The sequence below is a fragment of the Schistocerca piceifrons genome, chromosome 9 (assembly GCF_021461385.2).
Source record: "Schistocerca piceifrons isolate TAMUIC-IGC-003096 chromosome 9, iqSchPice1.1, whole genome shotgun sequence".
NCBI lineage: Eukaryota > Metazoa > Arthropoda > Insecta > Orthoptera > Acrididae > Schistocerca > Schistocerca piceifrons.
This window is the reverse complement of record NC_060146.1, coordinates 102,615,355-102,637,573: the sequence shown is the minus strand read 5'-3', so window position 1 is coordinate 102,637,573 and position 22,219 is coordinate 102,615,355. Positions and strand designations below refer to the sequence as shown.

The following is a 22,219-nucleotide window of genomic DNA, read 5'->3' as shown; positions in this document are numbered from 1 at the left end:
TAACTCATGCGCATTACACATAGAAATTTTTTTTTTTTTTGGGGGGGGGGGGGGGGGGCGAAAATACACACACAAAATGAATATGTAGAAAACTAAAACAGTGAAGAAAGGATTGGTGTGAGGAAATTCCGGGACTAAAGAAATTAACATAAATTAAGATCAGGTGATCTGTGAGAACCGAGGACATGTTGTAGTGCCAGTTTCCATGTGTGGTGATATGAGAAACAGGTGCCAGGATGAAGAATCCAGATGGCACATATGTTAAAGCAGGCACCAATATCACAACTGTGATGTCGTAGAGCATGATCTGCAACAGGATATATCGTGGGTTGCCAACATACACCCTCTGCCTATGCCCGTTCGTCCTAACTGATAACTTGGCGGTAGATGTGTCGATTTAAACTGCCAAACAGTGTTTACATAGCAGCTGGTACATGATGTGCTGTTTCACAGATGGCTCTCATTCTGAAAGTGCGTGTTTTGCCACTCACAGGGCCAGTATAAGGTGGTGGTGGTAGGATGCGAAGGGCAAGGCTTACAGCAAGGATGGTCACAGGGGTAGGAGCTGTAGGGTAGGGAGGTGGGTGCACAAGGAACATACAGGGAGGGCTACAAAAAGCTATTCTAGCTGTGGTGGGCGAATCTCAGATAGTGTGAATCTCTTTCCAGGGTATGATTGTAGGAAGTCGTGGCCTTGTCGAAGTAGCTGATAATGCATTCAAGACCAGGATAATACCGACTGACAAGTGGTGTACTCCAAAGTTGTGTTGTGGAGAGATCAGCAGTACCAGGATTGGATGTGATGGCGCAGGAAATCTGTTTTTGAGCTTGGCTAGTGGGGTAATTTAGTGCAGTGAGGACTGAGAAGAGAATGGTATGTATTGCTGTAAAGTGTCTGCATCTGAGCAAGTATATTTGCTTCAAATGCCAAGGCTGAGTGGGAGGGAGTGTATGACATGGAAGTGATGGCAACTGTCAAAATGTAAGTACTGTTGCTTGTTAATGTGGACAGAAATGTGTAGCTGGCCTTCAGTGATAAGATGAACATAAAGGAAAATGGCATGGAATTCAGAATAGGACCATGTGAAATTTGATTGGGAGAACGTATTCAGAGATTACAGGAATTTTACGGTCAGACTCAACGTGTGTCCATGTGGCAAAGATATCATTGTATGAAAACAAACCAGTGGCTTGAAGGCTTCTGGATAACAGGAAAGTCCCCTCAGAGTGACCCATGAAAAGGTTGGCATAGTAAGGGGCCATCCTGGGCCCCCATGGCCATACTGTTGATACGTTTGTATGTCTGCCCCTCAGAGGTGAAGTAGTTGCTAGTAAGTATAAAGTTGATTAAGGTGAGCAGAAAGGATGCCATAGGTTTGGAATCAAGTGGACACTGACGGAGGAAGTGTTCAGTGGCAGACAAACCGTGTACGACCCGCATCGTCCCTGAGGGCTTGCCACTCTTTGGCGGGGTCCTGCTTGGTTACCACAGGCCCCAGTCTTTGCCGTATCCTTTCCCTTCTGTGCTGCATGTCTATCCTCTTGCTACCCCATTTCATCTGTCTTGGGGAACATGCCTGGGGTGCTTTTGGGAATGTGGGAATGTGATCCGCATTTTCGGTAACTGACATCAGAACAATCCCACCAGTGGTTTTTATTCCCTGTTTTTCGTCTTTATCCTTCCTCTATCTCTGGCATTAGAGGATTCTCTTTTTCTTCCTCCCTGTGCACTCCTGAAGGCTAGCCCACACATCTGACACGTAACAGGTGACTGGGTAATGTGTAATTCCCAGCCCCGGGTCGACAGGGAGGGTTCGCATGTACCATATTTACTCGAATGTAAACCACACTCTTTTCAGGTTTTTGTAATCCAAAAAACTGCCTGCAGCTTAGAATCGAGTGCAAAGTAAGCGGAAGTTCTGAAAAATGTTGGTAGGTGCCGCCACAACTAACTTCTGCCGTCGAATATATGTAGCGCTACACAGGCATGCTTTGCAGGCAAAAAGATAAATACTAGTGCCAAAACCTCTGAGTCAGTAAATAAATTGAAAAAAAAGGTAGAAGACGAGCTTTTTTCTCCGCCCCGAGTTTCGACCACTGCATTTTCATGCATTATCCAATGAAGTAAATACAAATTCCGTATTGTTCATCTTCGAATGTAGCATCATTTCGATGTACTACGAAAATCCGACTGGCAAGACTGTTTTGGATGTTTGTCAATATGGCCAACTCTTTAAGTTCTGAATTTTTTCCTACCTGTGAGAAGAGATGGTTGCTAACAGGAACTTTTATGAATTGTAAATCACATGCAGTATTCTCTTCACCTTAAGAATAATACGAATATAAACATTTTGCCATGTATTCTTTCGTGTTTGCTGCTATCTCATTTGAATCCTGTCTGCCTAATAAACTACGAAACTAATGTGAGACAACAGTAAACGCGTAAGAATATACACATCATGTCATGTTTATATTCGTATTATTCTTATGCCTAATAGCGATACAGTCAGAAATGAAGCACGGCAATTGACTAGATTTTTAAATCTAAGATGACTCTAATTTCTGTGCAGAATGTAATGAACAAAAGAGGCGTCTGCAAAGATTTTCAAACGGTGAAAAATTTTAGCCAAACTCTCGTTCAGAACATCTTCTATCATACGCAGGCGTATTATTTGGTTCTTGTTGATCATTATCAAAGAAAGCAGCAGTGTAAGTAACAACAAATCGCAGTATCTTGCCATTGTTTCGCTAATGAGGCAATTCCTCTTTTTTTATCGTAAGCGGCGGTAGTGCGCACAAATGCAAGCCATGCCGCGAGCGGCGACAGGTCGTAAACACGCACTATCAGAATGCGACAAACAATGCATGACACAGTACAATAATGCATTTTCAGCTTAGAGTGACGTAAACACCTATAACAAAGAGAACGGCACTTATCAGATCAAAGAAAAGTAAGCAATCGATTCAAACCATACGAAGCACGTAAAAAAGGAAGGGTTCCGGTATAAATATGGACGGAGCGCCTGACGCATAGCAATGGCTACCTGGTAAAGCTTAACTGCCAAGCTTAAGACTCGAACCAAACTACTGTAGCTGCATCGTCATTCATTCGACCTAAATTGTGTCTCATATTACAATGGACCAACTTTCTTTCGATTTGGAGGTGCGGCCTAAAACTTTTCTCTCCCTTGAATTTAGAGTCTCAAATTTCAGATGCGGCTTAGATTAGGGAAATTTTTTTCCTTGATTTCGAGTCTCATTTTTCAGATGCGGCTTAGATTCGAGTAAATACGGTACCCCTCTGGTACAGGCCAGGCCCAGGGAGGGGTGATTACCTCAACTGCTACACTCCTAAATTGCAGATATTTCCCTCTGTAAGGTGTTAGGCAGGTGTGACCTGAGGTTTGAATAATCACCTAACGCAAGTGAGGCCACCTCTGAAGGCTCCTGCCCCCAGTTGGAAGGATCACACTATTGGACACACTGGCAATCATGAGGATTTTCGTGCAGTGAGCCAATCCTCTTCGCAGTCAACATCTAACAAACGTAAATGGGATAAAGATTGAAAGACCCTCCCTGCTGCAGCAGTTCCTTATGGTTTCATGTACTGAAAGAGGTCAGTCCATTGCAATGGTACATCCATTCCTCATTATGAAGGGTGTTGATGCAGTTCCCAGACCTGTGAAATCCTGCTTGTTTACGCAATGGCACTTCGCTTCTGGAGACTACTTCTGATTCTCAGGCACAACTGCTGCTTGCTTCATTTCTCCACAGCTATCCTGCTCATATTGAGGCCCATATAACTCTGAATTCTTCCCATGGTGTTCTGTTCGATGGTCTGACAGAAATAGAAATTCAAATATAAACACGGTAAAAACCCTCTTAATGTGGATAGCTGTCGGCCGAACAGCCTCTCCAACATGTTTTGTAAGCTGCTGGAATGTATGGTATGTCGGCAGTTGGGTTGTGTCCTAGTCACGTGGCTTGCTGGCTCCATGTCAGGGCGGCTTCCTCCAGGGTCGCTCTACCACTGATAATCTTGTGTCCATCGAGTCTGCCATCCAAACAGCCTTTTCCAGGCGGCAACACCTGATGTCTTTTGACTTACGTAAAGCATACGACACTACTTGGTGACATCATATCCTTCCTACATTATATGAGTGGGGTCTCCGGGGACCACTCCCAATTTCTATCCAAATCTTCCTGTCACTCCATACTTCCCGTGTCCTAGTTGTTGACTCCCATACTTCCATCCGTATCCGGGAGAATGGAGTCCTGTAGGGCTCTGTATTGAGTGTCTCTATTTTTAGTGTGGCCATTAAGAGACTAGCAGCAGCTGTCGGGCCCTCCGTCTCACCTTCTCCGTATGCAGACGACTTCTGCATTTCATACTGCTGCTCCAGTACTGTTGTTGCTGAGCGGCGCCTGCAGGGAGCCATCCACAAGGCGCAGTCATGGGCTCTAGCCCACGGCTTCCAGTTTTCATCCACAAAGTCATGGCATGCACTTCTGTCAGTGTCGTACCGTTCAACCGCAACACGCACTTTACCTTAATGACAATCCACTCACTGTACTGGAGACATATAAATTCCTAGGACTGGTTTTTGACGCTCGATTGACTTGGCTCCCTCATCTTCCTGGCTTAATCAGAAGTGTTGGCAGCACCTCAATGCCCTCCATTGCCTGAGCAACACCGATTGCGGTGCAGATAGCTGTAAGCTGCTGCAGCTCTACAGAGCCCTTGTCCAATCGCGAGTTCACTATGGGAGTGTGGTTTATGGTTCTGCAGCGCCTTCAGTATTGCATTTACTCGACCCTGTGCACCACTGTGGGGTTCGATTAACAACAGGAGCCTTTAGGACGAGTCCGGTGACCAGTGTACTGGCGGAGGCTGGGCCAGCCACTGTAATCTGCTTTCATGTTTTACTCTCTTCTGTTTCTAACGTCTTTGTTGTTTTCTTGTCCTCTTTTGTTCTTTTGTGTTCGTTGCCTTCCCTTTGTTCTTGTGGCTTTTCCTTTCTTTCCGTTTTGTGTTATATGTTTCATCCATTTTATTCTCACACTTATGGCATTGTTTCATTAGGAACAAGGGACTGATGACCTCATAGTTTGGTCCCTTCTCCTGCCTTTAAACCAACCAACCATATCTCTGTGATCAGAGTGTCATTGCAGTCCACCAGGTTTTGAAAATGGTTGATGCATCCTTAGTGCCCACACGCCCTCTTGTTTTGACATTTGATGGAATGGTGCTTCCTTGCAAGATCTAAGCAGGCTATGAAGTTATCACAGTCAGACCGTACATTCCTAACCCGATGAGCCGCTACCAGCATCATCATTTCAGCCACACTCAAATGTCCTGTCGATACTCGGCTAAATATGTAACCTGTGGCAGGGATGCTCACGAGAGTGATTGTTCGCCACATCCTCCCCATTGTATCAACTGCAGTAGCGACCATGCTGCTTCCTGTCGAGATTGTCCCATATATCTCGATGAGCAAGCTGTCCAGAAGATCCTGGCAATGGAAAAAATGCCTTACTTACTTGCTCACATGTTATTGGCTAGTCACAAACTTGTTCTACCATCTGGCACTTAAAGTACTGTTCTTTCTAAATCTCGCTCCACGGACATGCCCACGCAGACATGCGACCACAAATTAAGCACTGCAGTTGTAAAATAGCCCAGTGTCATGGTAGCACCGCCGTCTCCTTGTCCATCTGTGCAGCAAGCCACCAAACCTTCGCCCCACAGGGCAAAGTCCACTGCTACACAACCGGCATGCTGAAAAGGACAGAATGAGTACTCTTGTGAAGACTTCCTATGCCCCTCCAGCTAAGAAACATAGGAGTCTTCCTGTGCCAATGGGAAACGCTCCAAGAAGTCAAAGAAATGCAACGAGTCTACTCCTTTATTGAATCGGAGATCCTCTTAGACAGTGTCGCCACGTGATACCCTCGCCCGGCGAACCTCTGTGTCAAACTGAGGAGTCTACGACAAAAATGGTTGGTGGTGCACACTGGCAAGAGGGGGACTGCAGATGCCTCCGTAGATCTCATGGAGCAGGATCTGCACCCTGTAGCAGGGAGTCTTTGAAGGCTGGCACTCTACAGCCGCTGAGGTGACACCCCCTTCATTTCTTCCCTCCTCCCCTGCCCTTACAGTGGAACATTCGTGGCCTTCGATCTGACAAAGAGGATTTGTGGCTGATCGCAGCGTCCACTTGTTTTCTGGAGGCAGAGAACAATTGTCCCCTCACAACCATTTTGAGCTCTCGCATTTCTTCCCAGTCCCCCCTCCCCTCCCGCTCCTCACAGAGGATGGCATTCCGTCTCATGGGAAGTCATGCTGCTCATATGGGATGACGTGCATAGTGAACCTCTCCCCCTCAGTACCCATCTTCAGGCTATTTCAGTTCACCTTTTCCTTTGTCAGTTCACCTTTTCCCTTTGTACTATTAACATCCCTCTGTAATTTGATGACACCAGGGCAGACTTTCTCCAACTTACTGATCAGATTCCTCACCCCTTTCTGCTGCTCGATGATGTAAATGCACACCATGTTGTTAGGACTCGCCCAGAACCTGTCTGAGAACTGTCCTCGGCAAACTTAACCTCCTCCTGCCTTAACACAGGAGCATCCATGTTCCTTTCACACTCCAGGCACAACCATTCCCATTTGGACCCATCCTCCTGCACTGCCCTGCTTGCCCATAATCTTGAGTGGTCCGTTCTGACACACAATAGTGACCCATGTGCTATCCTTTCGCTGACTTATCCCAGTCAAATGGCGGCTTACGAAGGCCAACGATGCCTTACTCTTCCCTGGTGGCATATCTTACAAACGTATTCCTTAGCAGCGCCAAATGTTCCATTCTTTGCGCTTCATCTCTATCATGCCGTGTCCTGGTCCCTCGGTGGACTGAAGTGTGCCATAATGCAATTCGTTCATGGAGATGTGCTCTCTGCATTTTTAACAGTGATCCTACGATGGCAAACTGCATTTGTTATAAACAGTTGCTTGCACAGTTTCGTTGTGTTCTTCTGGATAGCAAAAAAGCTAGCTGGATTACATTCATTTGTTTAACAGTTCCACTCTTTTTTCTGTCATGTGGGCCAACCTCAGAAGTTTCCATGGGACCATGATCCATTCCCCCATTTCTGGCTTGACAGCAGCATATGATATCACTGGACTCTCTTGCTATCTCTAACACCTTGGGCCGCCATTTTTCAGGGATTTTGAGCTCCTTTCACTATCTTTCTGCCTCTCCATTGGAAATGAGCAGAGGTGGCTTGGGCAATTCCCTTCTCTTCTCAGAAGTGCTACAATGCTGTCTTTTCTATGGGGGAGCTAGATCGTACTCTCACTTCATCCTGATCCTCTGCCCCAGGATCAGACAATGCTCGCATTCAGATGTCGCAGAACCTTTCTCTTGTGGGAAGCACTTTCTGCTTCATGCATACAACCACATCTGGGCATAGGATACATTTCCCATACGGTGGTGTGAAGCCACTGTCCCTACCAGGTTTAGATAAGGGTATGACAAACATCTTTCTTCTAGCTACTGCCCCATTTCTGCCACCAGCTGTGTTTGCAAGGTGATGGAATGTATGATTCCTGCCCAGCTGGTGTGGTGGCTCGAGCCTCGCAATTTACTAAACACTTCACAATGTGGATTTATAGCACACTGTTCTGCAGTTGACCATCTCATCACTTTGTCCACCCATGTCATAGTTTACCTGAAGAGCTTGCACATTTACGGACAGTGTTCAGAGACAATGGATACTTGTTCCAGCAAATTAACAGGGCATTCTCAGCTAAAACCAAGACCTGGAAAAATGGATAAAGAGGAGAATGTACAAGGAAAGTTCCTAGCTTTTGTTCCCTTCGTTGGAAATATTTACTTCAAAATAGGAAGAATCTTTAATAACATTCAGGTGAAAGTGATTTTCCGCCCATCATCTAATGTTTTGGATCTGCTGGGATCAGTGAAGGAAAATTCGCAATTGTGGAAAGCGGGAATTTATAAAATGCCTTGCCAGTGGGCTACGGCCTGTATAGGACAAACACACACAGTGTAAGAATGTTGCGTTGCACTCATCTCCTGTGACCCAGCAAGTCTGCAATTGCAGAACATTGTATCTCCAATGGACATTCAATGGAGTATGACAAATCGTTAATTTTGGCCACAACAACAGATTTTTGGGACTCCGTTATAAAAGAAGCTGTTGAAATACGCATCGTGAAAAAGCCAACCGCAACAGTAGCTACCAGCTGGATAGTGCGTGGAATCCTATCATCTCCGAGATTTGCTCAAGATGAAGACTCCGTAATACTTTAATAACTGCAGCGAATGACAACACTGAAGAGAGCTGATCCTTGCAGTTTCACCAGCGAGGGTGCTGCCGCCAGGCTGTGTGATCCTTCTGTCACTGACTCTCACCTATGCGCGGCAGTACTATCAGCGTGCGATATATGGCAGAACGAAGGATGTCGTCATCAGTCTTAGATGGCTCGCCAGAAGATAACTGGCAGGTGTCCAGTTGAAATATGGTGGAATGAAATTTATGACGACCGGCTGCAATCCCAAAATCTCTTCGAACAATTGGAGCATGTTTACCAACTCTTACTTCATCTAAATAACAATTGAGGATGCACTGTATTATTTGTGTATTATTTAAAAAGTAAGATTTAAATAGATTTGTTTTTACATGTCTCTTAAACCTTTTCGGAATATTTGTTGTATATTTCAGATCCCAGCAGAATATACTGTTTCGAATTCTTTCTTGCTAAATGTTAGTTAAGTATAAGTTTTGTTCCATGGCTGTGTATAGTCTTCAAATGTAATAGTTGTTGATGCTGTTCTTTGTGAATTGAAGATATACCCAAATGGTGGAATAGAATCATTAACTCTTCAAACAAGTTTCTTAGTAATGAGCTGGAGAATGGCTTTTATTATTGTTCTTGTGGACATTTTCTGTAGTTCGATAATTGTATCCATTTGCAAAAGATCTCATACATATAGCAACTGAATGTACGTAGGAATGGCATGTAACTGTTGAGCACTTGGCTGCTGTTCTCACATTAGGGCTCAAAGGGCATAAAGTGCTGAAAACTCCTCTTGCCTAGTATTTTTGCGTGTTCATCCCACATAAGGTGACTTGAATAAAACACTAGCAAGGGCAACCTGCTCAGTAAGGTATAATTCTGACTGGCACATGTCTAATTAAGACACTGGAAATTTGTTATAACGCAAATCTAAACTCGAATGATGGTCCTCCAGGGAGAGACAATTGGTTGAGTATTTTGATGCAAAGGATTGTTAATCTCCAATGACATGCTACAGAGTGATTAATTCAGTTAAAATGTGGGACTACGTTGATAATGTAACACCTACACCCAAGTTCAAAGCTGTGTACTACTATAGGATGTGGGTTTTTTGAGGGCAAATCAGATATAAATGGGATTTTTGTTATGTATTGTTTCCTTCTTTAGCAAAAAAATTGTCTGAACAAGGAAGATTTTTTTTTGTCCCAAGCAGTGGAGAATGAAACTGGTTGTCAGTAGGCAATTGTACTAGTATCCCTCCATGCCCATCTCATTATCAAACTGTTGCCCTTGTAGAGCTTCTGTCAGCACCCAAAAAAAGCACCACAAGTTGATAAGCCTTGGAGTGTAGGGAGGATGATGAAATTCAGTTCAGTGCACTTATTGAAGTTTCGAGTCAGTTACAGCTGCATTGTGGGGCCTGGCATTGTCGTGGAGGATGATGGCCTCTCAAATAGCTCTTGTCTTTTGCAGCAATATCCAGCCCTCACCCAGTTTGACAGCTCACAGTTGTAATCAGCATTCATTGTGCATCATTAAAGTGAAATATCAATTAACAAAATGACTGCGGTTGAAGATGGTAGGAAGAACGGTGGCAGCTGACATTAGATTCTTGGTTTACACTGACGCTCTCCCCCCTTTCCTCTGCCACACCATACTGGTTAGTTTTTGTTCTGGATTGTAGTGGTGGATGCACATGTCGTCGCAGGTCAGGATCCGTCTAAGAAATTTTTCTTCTTTGCAAAACCTTGCTGTAAACATCTCCCAGACCTGCAAACTCCCAACTTCTGATCTGCAGTAAAAGGTGGGGGACCCACATAGCACAAACTTTCCTGAACTTCAGGTAATTTCTGATGATTATTTGATAGCTCCTGCAACTTATTTCAACCTATTCTGCAATTTTGGATGCACTCACCTGTTGGTTTTCTTAAACAATGTCTTGACTGTGTGAATGTTTTCATCCATAATGCTGGTTCGAGGACGGCGATCGTGTTACTGATTTTTGTACTAGTTCTTGTCCTCCCTGAACTCTATGCCAACTAAACATGAGTCATCGAAATTTTTTCGTGAACTGTGGCATCCATCTCTAAAAAATTGTTGCTTGATCTCCTTCACAAGCAAGAAATTTTATAATCGTGCATTGTGCAATGGTTGAGTGTACCTGTTGCTCAGACATCACAAATGCTACTGACAAACTGGTTGGGAGTGTGGAATGGCCAGCTCTCCCATTAGAAATGGTCCCCCCCTCCCCAAGTATAGTGGGAACTTGGATACAGCCGTACCAACAGAAACAAAAAAGTTTATATTTTACTTACGTTTGTTAAGTTTCTCTAAAAGTCGCTGAATTTACTGTTTATGCTGGTTCACAATAGGAAATTCACACTTACAGGAAGAGAGAAACAAAAACTTGAACATAAGCTCATGGCCTGGATTTTGTTGTTGTGACGCACCAAACAGTTTCTGATGGGGCAATATACCTTAAATCTTGCCCCTTGGAGCTTCTGTGATGTGCGATATGTCGTGTGCAGTTGCAGTGGGGATCCACCCACACTCTGTGTCAGGGGGTGTGTACAAATAAAAGATGTACTGCTCCGAAGATTTTTAGGAAATGTTAATTGATGGGCCTGTATTTGTTATCTATGCAGATGAACTATCAAAATCAAATTATGGAAAACCCAGGATGGAATGTAACAATATTATGAAAAGTACAGTTGCTACTCGTCATATAGTAGAGATGCTGAGTCACAGATAGGCACAACAAAAAGTCTCAGAAAGCGAGTTTTCTGCGAACTAGATCTTTGTCAGAAATACTCGGGCTTCAGTAGCCGGACAGTGGTGAGTGTGCACGTGTGTGTGTGTGTGTGTGTGTGTGTGTGTGTGTGTGTCACATTCTGAGAATCTCTTCCTTGTGCCTGTCTGTGAGTCGGCATATCTGCTATATGGTGAGTAGCAACTATCTTTTTCATAATATTGTAAACTGACAAAACGTAGTTGAAATAAGTCACCAGCTTCCCTTTGACCCTTCAGGCTGGGTTAAACTTCTCACTGTTTCAGATTCAATAACTGCAGCCCTATTCATACATAACTATGAGGGTTGGAACTTCAATAGTGGCGAGTATTTATTTACAGCTCATACAAAACAGATACGTGTTTGAAAGTTTCACTGACCTTCATAGTAGTCACCAGCATTGTGTATAACCCGTTGCCAGCGATGTGGAAGTCGTAGGATACTCTTAGCTGTGCCAGTTGTGTTGACAGCTAGAGTGGTACGGTCTATTGCCTGACGATTTGGTAGCAGTTGTGAAGCAAATGCCATGAAGTGTTTCCTTCAGTTTAGAATTTGAGTTGAACTTTTGCTTGAAATTTTTTCTATTACTTCTAGTGCGTTTTTAAAAAGTATTGCTTGTCCAATTTTATGGGTGGAATTTGTGAAATTTCCCGCCTGCTGGGTTCTTTCATTTTGACTACTATTTGCTAATAATGCAGCTTCACTGAATGTGGCAGAATAGGTCTTTTATTCATTATTGACAAAACACGCCACTTACAACATTTTCACTAATTACATTTTAATTTTCTAATCAATTTTGATTCTCTCAGTTGGTTTCTTCTTTAAATACCACAGGGTTTAACTTCGATACTGTTTTAACACAAAACCATCTTAGTTTTAAAAAAAAAAAATTTTAAAAAATTCTTTCAATTGTACTCGATCATTTGTTCCAGATTTCACCTAATTACATTAATCCTAAATATTCCTACCAATTGCAGGACCTATAAACTTCAATAAAATTATAATTTAGTAACCAGTTTCATTATAACAATTTTAGAAGTATATGTTTACCTATACCACTACCTTTTGTTTAAATCAGTGATTCCTATTTATTTCAAATTGGATCGTAAAATAAGTGTTTCAAATGGGTTTCAGTGGACTGTTAAGTTTCAAATTCCTTTGTTTTATTAGTTATAAATTTATTCTAACATTTGGGATTGGGGTATCAAAGCTTTGGAGTCTTTCCTAAACTGGGTGATTGTGCTCTTCCTTGGACTTATTGGACCTAATTCTTTAATAAATTTTAATTTGTAGTACTCCATATTTATTAATTTGGTTTGGTTGAATTTTCTTGTGCTTTTATTTGTAGAATTCTTCTTTACCATAGCAGTCATTTATTTTGATCTTTACAATGTAATGGTCAGACTTGTCTGTTGCCCTTGGGGCTGAGATTTCACAATGGTGAAATTTATCCATGCAGATATGTTCAGCTGCCATTTATATTTTCTGAATTCAGAATGTTTCCAGATTTTTAATTTGAGGTTTCTTTTTAAAGCATATTAATTATAAATTCAAATATATTAATAACTGAAATGTGTGACTTAAGATATATCAAACCTAAGCAATTAAGATTTAAAATTGCTTCAAACTGTGTCTCCGTCATATTAAATCACTGCACTCAGTACGAGGCAGTAGGTTGTTTCCATTGACAGCAGTGGGTACCAAGATTCAAAGGAAACATTTTATTTACAAATCAAACACTACTCCCCCCAGGGGGTCCACAACTCTTTTGTGGATACGTGCGTGGCGAGCACGGGGCCCCGAGCCATTGCAGCCTTCTCTCTCTCCCGGGCTGCATTTCCTTTCCCTTCCCCTCCTTTCCCTTCCATACCCCTTTCCCCTCGCCCTCTCCTCTCCCTGTATTGGTGTACTTGCTTATGTTGGCCCCCGCTATCCTCCTGGTTCTGTTGGTTTTACACTCCGGCTTTGTTGCGTAATCATCTCCTCCTTTTGGCATTCCTTGGTCCCCCTCTGGGGTTTGACCTCCATTCCAAAATTTCTCTTCCGTAGTGTGAGCCATTTGGGGAAGAGCACCTTACCTAGTGTCTCCGACGTGTGCCCTCCTAGTACATTCCACCTTTTCTTTTACGTCGTTGTCTGATGCTAGGGTGCATAGCCAGCACGGTAGCCAGCCCGTGTGGTGGGGTCGCTATGTACCCTTTTGGTTGAGCCCCCTGAACACACAGGGATCACACTTCTGATACCTGAGCTGTGACCTCCTCATGCATGCCTTGGAGTGGTTGCTCGTCATCCTGGAGCATCGGAACTCCCGGCAATGGCCGCCGTGCCAGACGGCCCTTGCTGTGGCTGGGTGGCGCCCGTGAGGAGAGCCCCTGATCGGAGTGGGTGGTATCAGGGCGGACGCTATGCAGATGAAACGCATACGGGTCCAAAACTCTGGCCGCTCTTCTGCGGCCGTCTCTCTGCGTGGTACTGATTCCTCAAGTGCTGCTTCTCTTGCCCCTTCGGCCTTCCCTTCCATGGCTACCCCCTGGGAGGAGGGTCAGGCCCGTCGTCTAGGGGCAAAACCTTTCCCCCGTTATCTAGTTTGCACCAGGACTGATGGAGATACTTTCACCAGTGTCAAACCTTTATTCTTTGTGGAACACATTGAAGACAAGTTCGGCGAAGTGGACTCCCTGAGCAAGATGCGGTCGGGTTCGTTGCTGATAAAAACTGTTTCGGCTGCCCAATCTGCGGCCCTTCGTGCCTGTACCCATCTTGGCACAATTCCCGTGTCCATTACCCCTCACCAGTCTCTAAATATGGTACAAGGTGTGATTTTTCACAGAGACCTCATCCTTCAAACTGATGAGGAACTTCGGGACAATCTCGGACGGCGGGGTGTTCACTTTGTTCGGCGTGTTCAGAAGGGTCCTAAAGATAATCGTATTGATACTGGTGCCTTTATCCTGGCCTTTGAAGGGGATACCCTTCCTGAGAAAGTGAAGATTATGGTCTATCGCTGTGATGTGAAGCCGTACATCCCACCTCCTATGCGGTGTTTTAAGTGCTTGCGTTTTGGCCACATGTCTTCTCGCTGTTCCCAGGACCCTCTCTGTGGTGACTGTGGACGTCCACTCCATGAGGGGAGTCCCTGTGTTCCCCCTCCTGCATGTGTAAATTGTCATGGTAGTCATTCTCCACGTTCAGCAGATTGCCCAGTCTATAAGAAAGAAAAAAAGATACAAGAGTATAAGTCCCTTGATCGTTTAAGCTACACAGAGGCCCGTAAGAAATATGCACGATTGCACCCTGTGTCCACGACATCTAGTTACGCCTTGGTTACATCTTCATCCCTTCCTCCCCCTTCCTTACCCCCATCCCGGACCCCTCTCCTTCCCCCCTCCCCTGCGGCTCCCACACCTTCTCCTCTGGGCGCTGCTCCCCCTCCCCAGCCGGAGAAGTGTCCCACTCCTTCGGCGTCTGCCGGTCAAGGGCGCCTCTCCCGGGATGCCCCTTCCCGGCACCTTCCAGGTCAAAGGTCTGCTGCAGCGCGGCGACCGCGAGAGCCGCGGTCTATAGGCCCCCAGGTCGCCCGGTCTCTTTCTGTTCCTGATCTTGCTGCAGCTGGCTCCATTATGCCACACAGCCCTCCTCGATCTCAGCCTGAAAAGAAGAAGAAACATAAGTCCCGGGACAAAGAGCCTCTGGTGTCACCGGAGGTCCCTTCCCCGACTTCACAACCGGACTCTGACCTGTCGTTTATGGATGTCGCCCCCTCCTTGTCGGTGACGGGTGGGGACCCGGCGGTATGACTGGATTTAGCGTGTTCAGCCCTCATTTAAACCATCGTTCTGTGGTTCTCCAATGGAATTGTAATGGCTACTATCGTCACCTTCCGGAATTGAAATCCCTTCTTTCGTCCTACTCAGCAGCTTGTGTGGTTCTACAGGAATCTCATTTTACTGATGCTCACTCACCGACCCTCCGTGGGTTCCGTGTTTTCTGTCGAAATCGGGTCGGACCCTTGCGGGCTTCTGGTGGCGTTTGTACGTTGGTCCGTACAGACATTGCTAGCACGTGGATTCCTCTCCAAACTACATTGGAAGCGGTTGCTGTTAGGGTCCACTTAGACTCTGCAGTCACAGTATGCAATCTTTATCTCCCTCCTGACAGGACTCTTACACCTGCTGCCTTAACCACCCTTCTTCAGCAACTTCCTCCTCCCTTCCTCCTCCTTGGGGATTTTAATGCTCATCATCCTTTGTGGGGCAGTGCCTTTCCATCTAGACGAGGTCTTCTTATAGACCAATTTATTGCAGACCACGACCTGTGCCTTCTTAATGATGGCTCCCCTACTCATTTCAGTGCTGGTCATGGGACCTTTTCTGCCATTGATCTTTCTCTTTCTTCTCCCTCTCTCCTCCCTTCATTACACTGGTCGCCACACGACGACCTTTGTGACAGTGACCATTTCCCGTTGATTATCACGCTCCCTTCCCGCTCCCCGATGGAGAGGTTACCTCATTGGTCTTTCCACCGCGCCGATTGGCCTCTATATACTGCACAGGTCGAGTTTTCTCCCTCTTTGTCGGGTTGTATTGATGACGTCCTACGTGACGTGTGTGACGCGATTGTTCGCGCTGCTAACCTTGCTGTCCCGCGCTCATCTGGACAATTTCGTCGTCGGCAAGTCCCGTGGTGGAGTACGGCCATTGCCATTGCCATCCGTGATCGCCGTCGAGCTTTGCAACACTTTAAGAGGCACCCATCTGTAGCCAGCCTTTCTACCTTTAAGCGCCTTCGCGCTAAAGCCCGTTATTTAATCAAACAGAGCAAGCGGATATGTTGGGAACGATTCGTTTCTTCCCTTGGTTCCACTGTCCCCCTGTCACGGGTATGAGCTACACTTCGCTCTCTCCAAGGTTGCCATCGGCACTCCACCCTCCCAGGCCTTCACCTCCCAGATGGCATTTGTACGGACCCATTAGTTCTCGCAGAACATCTTGCGACCCATTTTGCAGTGGCATCAGCGTCGGCCTCCTATCCAGCTGCTTTCCTTCATCAAAAACAGCAGGCTGAAGCTGTCACCTTATGTTTCACCACTTGTGAGTCAGAATCTTACAACGAACCTTTCACTGAATGGGAATTTCTTTCTGCTCTATCTTCTTCTCACGATACGGCCCCTGGCCCAGATTCCATTCATAACCAGCTGCTTCAACATCTCAGTGCTCCACAACGGCACCATCTTCTTCGGGTGTTTAACCGTATCTGGCTCCAGGGTGACTTCCCTTCTCAGTGGAGGGATAGCATTGTGGTTCCTGTCCTTAAGCCTGGTCAGAATCCCCTATCTGTTGACAGCTATCGGCCCATTAGTTTGACCAATGTTGGTTGTAAGTTACTTGAACGGCTGGTAGCCCGTCGGCTCACTTGGGTCCTCGAATCTCGGGATCTATTGTCCCCTTACCAGTGTGGCTTTCGAGAGGGACGATCTCCAATCGATCATTTACTTCGCTTGGAATCCGCAGTTCGGCAGGCTTTTTCCCAGCGCCGCCATTTGGTTGCAGTGTTTTTTGACCTTCGCAAGGCCTATGACACGGCCTGGCGCCATCACATCTTACTAACCCTTCATCAGTGGGGCCTTCGGGGCCCACTCCAGATTTTTATCCGCCAGTTCCTGATCCATCGGTCATTCAGAGTTCGAGTTGGTACTGCTTTTAGTTCTCCACGGACCCAGGAGACGGGCATCCCACAGGGTTCTGTCTTGAGTGTCCTTCTTTTCCTCATTGCTATCGATGGACTTGTGGCCTCTGTCGGTCCCTTGGTCGCCCCTGCCCTGTATGTGGACGATTTCTGCATTTGGGTTAGTTCCTCCTCGATGCCATCTGCAGAACGGCAGCTCCAGGTGGCTATACGGCGTGCCTCTGCATGGACCCTCTCACACGGGTTTCAATTCTCTCCTTTAAAATCGTGGGTGGTCCACTTCTGTCGCCGTACTACGGTCCACCCTGATCCAGAGCTCTATCTCGCTGCACAAAGATTGCCTGTGGTTCCACAGTTTCGTTTCCTAGGTCTTCTTTTCGACAACAAGCTCACTTGGCTGCCCCATATCAGACTCCTGAAGGTAGGATGTTTCCGTAAACTCAATGTCCTTCGCTTCCTTGCCCACTCCTCTTGGGGTGCGGACCGTTCCCTCCTCCTCCGTCTTTATCGTGCTCTAGTTCTGTCACGTTTGGACTATGGTTGTCAAGTTTATGGTTCAGCTGCTCCTTCCACGCTGCACGTGCTGGATCCGGTCCACCATCGTGGTATCCGTTTGGTCACCGGTGCCTTCCCTACTAGCCCTGTTGATAGTCTCCTGGTTGAAGCTGGGATCCCCCCCCTTTCTGTTCGGCGGTCCCAGCTTCTGGTGTCTTATGCCCTTACTATCCGTTCTTCTCCCGCTCATCCTTCCTATTCTATCCTCTTCCCAGACCATGGACGTCGCCCGCCTGACTCCCGCCCTCGGGCGGGTTTACCGGTTGGACTGCGCCTTGCGTCTCTTAACCGTGATTTTCGGCTTCCTTCTTTGTCCTGTCTTCCTCGCTCCCTCCCCTCCACCCCTCCTTGGTTAGTTCCTCGGCCTCGAATTCGGATGGATCTCCGCCGCGGTCCGAAAGATTCCATCCGCCCGGTGGTGTTCCGTTCCTTTTTCCGCCAGATTTTATGGGAGTTTCGGGATGCTGTTGTTTTTTACACTGATGGCTCTAAATCTGCTGATTGTGTTGGGTATGCCTTCACATCCTCTGTTGGAACGGAAAGTCATCTGCTGCCACCTACATGTGGGGTGTTTACTGCGGAATTGATGGCAATTTCCCGGGCCCTTACCTTTATTAAACAATCCCAACACAACCGCGTTTTGTTATGTACGGACTCGATGAGTGGCCTTCTTGCTATTGACCGGTGTTTTTCGCGCCATCCCTTGGTCTCTGCCATCCATGACCATCTCGCTGATCTTCACCGTGCTGCTTGTTCCATTGACTTCCTATGGGTCCCGGGCCATGTGGGTATCCCGGGTAATGAGCTCGCTGATCGTTTGGCTGGGGGAGCAGTTACTTACCCCCCGTTTCCTGTAACCCCTCCTGCAGCGGATTTACGGCTTCACATCAAATCCCACTTTGCACAGTCATGGGCCAATTCTTGGGAGGCTACTCCACTGTCTAATAAACTTCGTGCCATTAAAGTGAATCCAGGCCCATGGCGTTCTTCCTTTCGCCTCTCCCGCAAGGATTCGACCACACTGTGTCGTCTCCGCATTGGCCATACCAGGCTGACCCATGGTTTCCTTTTGCGTGATGAGCCACCCCCGCTATGTGGTTGTGGAGCCTTCCAGTCAGTGGCCCACATTTTGGTTGAATGCCCCCTTCTTTTGGCTCTGCGTGCTAAGTACAGACTCCCCCACACTTTACCTTTGATGTTGGCTGACGATTCCCGGATGGTCTCTCTGGTTCTAGGTTTCCTCCGGGAGAGTGGTTTTTATTCTCAGTTTTAAAGTTTTTCATCTCCCTCTGGTGTTGGGGCAGGGCGGTGAGTGTTTGGGTGTCTCCCACTGTAGGCAGTGTTCAGAGATTCCCGATTCACCTCCCTGACCGGAATCCTCTTTTCTTTCCCTTTTACTCTGTTTTTACCCCTTCTTTTTAAGGCTTGGTTAGTTTTTCTATTCCCATACGTACTTTCTGCATTATAGCAGTTGTACCTTTTAAGTCACAGGTGGTCTTGCCTATGCTGCTTCAGCATAGTGTTGGGTTCGTTCTCTTGCCAACTTCCCTCATTTGTTTTTACTATTGACAACGTGACTGCCCTTTTACGTTTCCCCTTTTTCCGTTTTCTTGTTCTGACTTTTCTGAGGTGTCCCGTTAGCAGAATGGAGTCTATTTGAAACAAGGGACTGATGACCTAGCTGTTTGGTCCCTTTAACCTCAACCAACCAACCAACCAACCAATCAAACACTACTGTATTAAATGCTTTCTGCCCTAGTGTACAAGTATTCATTGTGACATGGTCACAGATAATTTGGGTAACAAACTTGCAAGGTCACATGCTAGTGACTTAGACGTGGGCTTTTTGAATTGACTATCTTGGAAGGTGACATTACTGATTGCAAGGCTATTATAGCCGCAGTATTGCAAAGAATATTAACAAAAGTAGGAAAATTATTTTCTTAGATTGCTCAGTATCTGGGTCGTTGACATCAAATATTCAGCTCGGAGGAAAAAGATATGTGGCAAAAAATGGCAATGTGCAACTGGGATCTGGTGATACAGATTATGTTACTGTTACCAAGTGTTTTAACCTGTAATTACTTAACGTGGGGAGTACAGAAGTGTGAAAACTCCCATCTTACATTATTACACTTCATGTAGCGGATGACAATTATCCAGTGCCAGATTAACTCAGTGTTATCTCAGATATAAGTGTCACTCTGAAATGGTGTAAAATGCAGAGGTGTCCTTAATCGTGCAGAAAAACTGTTGTGGGTAACGCCTGCAGAGTAGTTGCAGCCTGTGAATTGCAGTTTTTTGTAGAAAGTGTTTTTACAGCTAGAAAAAATTATTTCCAGCAAGGAAAGAAAGATGAGGATACTCCTGATGATGGTGTGGATGCCAGACCACTGCAGGAACGAGTAGGAGTAGCCCCAGAACAGCTGGAAAAGAAACTCAAGGAGAAACGCAAAGGTTCGTGTGCTTAACTGTGAATTATCAGTAAAGTTTTGTCCACTGAATTGTAAGTTTTTATAATGTAACTTTTTCATTTGTCTACGCAGAGACGTTGAAACAAACAAAGCTGACTTTCAAGGGTAAAAGCAAGGGGTCTCCTAAGAAGAAGAGAAAGTTTGTGGATTCAGATAGTGAAGAGACAGATGCCTCTGTGTATTCAGCGAGTGAGTCCTCGCCAGAGAACATCTCTCCCCCTGCAGCGCAGAGGACGACGGCACGTAGGACGGCAGGTGAGCAGTAAATGTCACTGTCTCTGTCTTCACCAGCTGTATTGTGAATAATCTGTGGACTCTGACATGAAGAAGACATTCAAAAGCATTTGCTGGACTTGGGTACTTTAAATGACATGACATTGGTCATTATTTTTACCCTTTCCCACATCATCAAGCCAACTATTCTGAATAGCTCTGTATGTGTAATATCAAACTACCCCTTCTGTTAGTAAAGTTATGCCACATCTTTATTCATGATCAGCTTAGTTAATATATTTCCATTAGTTACCTGATCTACTCATCTTATCTTTAGCATTCTTTCATAGCATCACATTTCAAACGTATCTGTTCTCTTCTTGTCTCCACATGATAGTTATCCATGCTTCACTCCAGTATTCTCTCACTTCAGGCAAACCATTTCAGAAAAAGGCTTAAATTATATCGAGTATTAAAGTACCCAGAAAAGCTTTACTTCCTGTCAGCATGCATTTTATATCCCCTCCTTTCCATGAAGTTCATACTATTACCTCTTTTTTGAGACATCATACCTTCTGGTCAACATATTTTCAAAGTCGTTTACAGTATCTGACAAAACTTTTTTGATGAAGCTCAGGATTTTAACTTCTTTGTACCTGAACTTAAATTCCTTTTCCAAATTTGTCCTTGATCTCCTTTGCTAAACCTTGCACAATGTAGAGGTTGAATACCATCAAAGATAAGTTACAATCCTGTCTCACTCTTCTCCACTACTGCTTCCCTTTGATATCCTTTGACTCTTAAGACTTCAGTCTTTTTGTTACAAGTTGTAGATATCCTTCCATTACCTGTATTTTATCTGTGCTACTTTCAGTATTTTGAAAAGTGTTTTCCATTCAGCATTGTCAAAATCTCTAACTCTACAGGTACTCTAAGTGTAGTGCGCCTGTCTTCAACCTGTCTTCTGAAGTAGTGGTAAGGGCAGTTTTGCCTTGTGTATGCCAACATTTCTCCACACCCCAAAATGAAGTTACTGAGTGAAGTAGTGCAGTAATTTTCATTCCTTCTTAACTGACCTTCCCAGTGGTTGACTTCTAATGGTTCTTCTGCTTTTGTATAAGGAATCTGTGAAAGTATTTTGCAGGCAGAACTTACCATGCTGATTGTCCTTTAGTATTCATACCTGTCTTCTTTGGAATTGCAATTAATTGTTGAAGCCTGAACGTATTTTGCATTTCTTGTCGTCGTACATCCCTTCTACATATTCCTTCCATTTTCATTCTTTCCTTCTTAGCTTGCCCACCTGAGCTTTTGATATACATAGTAGTGCTTGTCCTTCCTCCAAAGATTTCCTTTATCATAATATCCATGTCATCTGCCTTTCCCATATTCATGTGCACTTGGCCGGTTCTTCACTTCTCCTGTAGCCATTCCTAATTTGCCGTATACACTTGTCACTCATTTTCAGACTTTATACTCCCTTTTGCTTATTCACTTATCAAATTTTTATACTTACTCCTTCCATCAATTAAATTCTATATTTCTTGTGTTAGGCAGCCTCTGTAGTCTTCAGTGCATAAGGGCCTGGGTTTGATTCTTAGTACTTCCTCAGATTTTTTTTTTATGTGGTTGGGAGGCTTGGTACGGGGTTCACTAATCCTTTCTGAATCCAGTTCAGGAGCTGCTCGTACAAAAAAGTGGTGGCATCATCCAGATTCATTTGCTGGAAGGATTGGTGACACACTGATCACGTGTCGCGCTATTGTACATTGTTACTACTGCTATTCTACATGCAGCAGTTGGTCATTTGGAACAAGCCCAATACGTAATCTGTGAATAGTGTTCACGTTTTCACTATTACATCTCTCCAATCGACCTATTTGGCTTCTACTGTGTTGCTGTCCCCTGATTGTCAGTTGATGCTTAATGCTATCTGAGAAACTAGACAATCTCTGGTTTTCTGTGTACCCTGGTTCCATCTCCAATTTTCTACTGTTCTGCAATGAGTGAGGGTGGCAATTCTTCTGGAAAACCTGGAATCCTCAGGGAACAACATTTTACCTGGAAAAATCGGGGAAGACTCGAGGAATTGTGCATTTTTCACCTAGTACTGAAATTGAATTTTATTGAGTTTTATAAATCTCAAATTTTAAAATACTTAATATCTGAGAATGTTAATTA

The 22,219-nt window shown here is 45.1% G+C and overlaps 1 protein-coding gene across 1 annotated transcript in view; it reads left to right on the top strand.

Moving 5' to 3' along the window:
• LOC124716735 (DNA topoisomerase 2) overlaps nucleotides 1-22,219 on the top strand; it is a 137,938-nt gene that overhangs the window by 83,121 nt on the left and 32,598 nt on the right. The window contains exons 20-21 of the mRNA XM_047243279.1: nucleotides 19,694-19,808; nucleotides 19,898-20,080. Coding sequence (XP_047099235.1) covers nucleotides 19,694-19,808; nucleotides 19,898-20,080 — 298 coding nt within the window. The remainder of the gene's footprint in view (nucleotides 1-19,693; nucleotides 19,809-19,897; nucleotides 20,081-22,219) is intronic.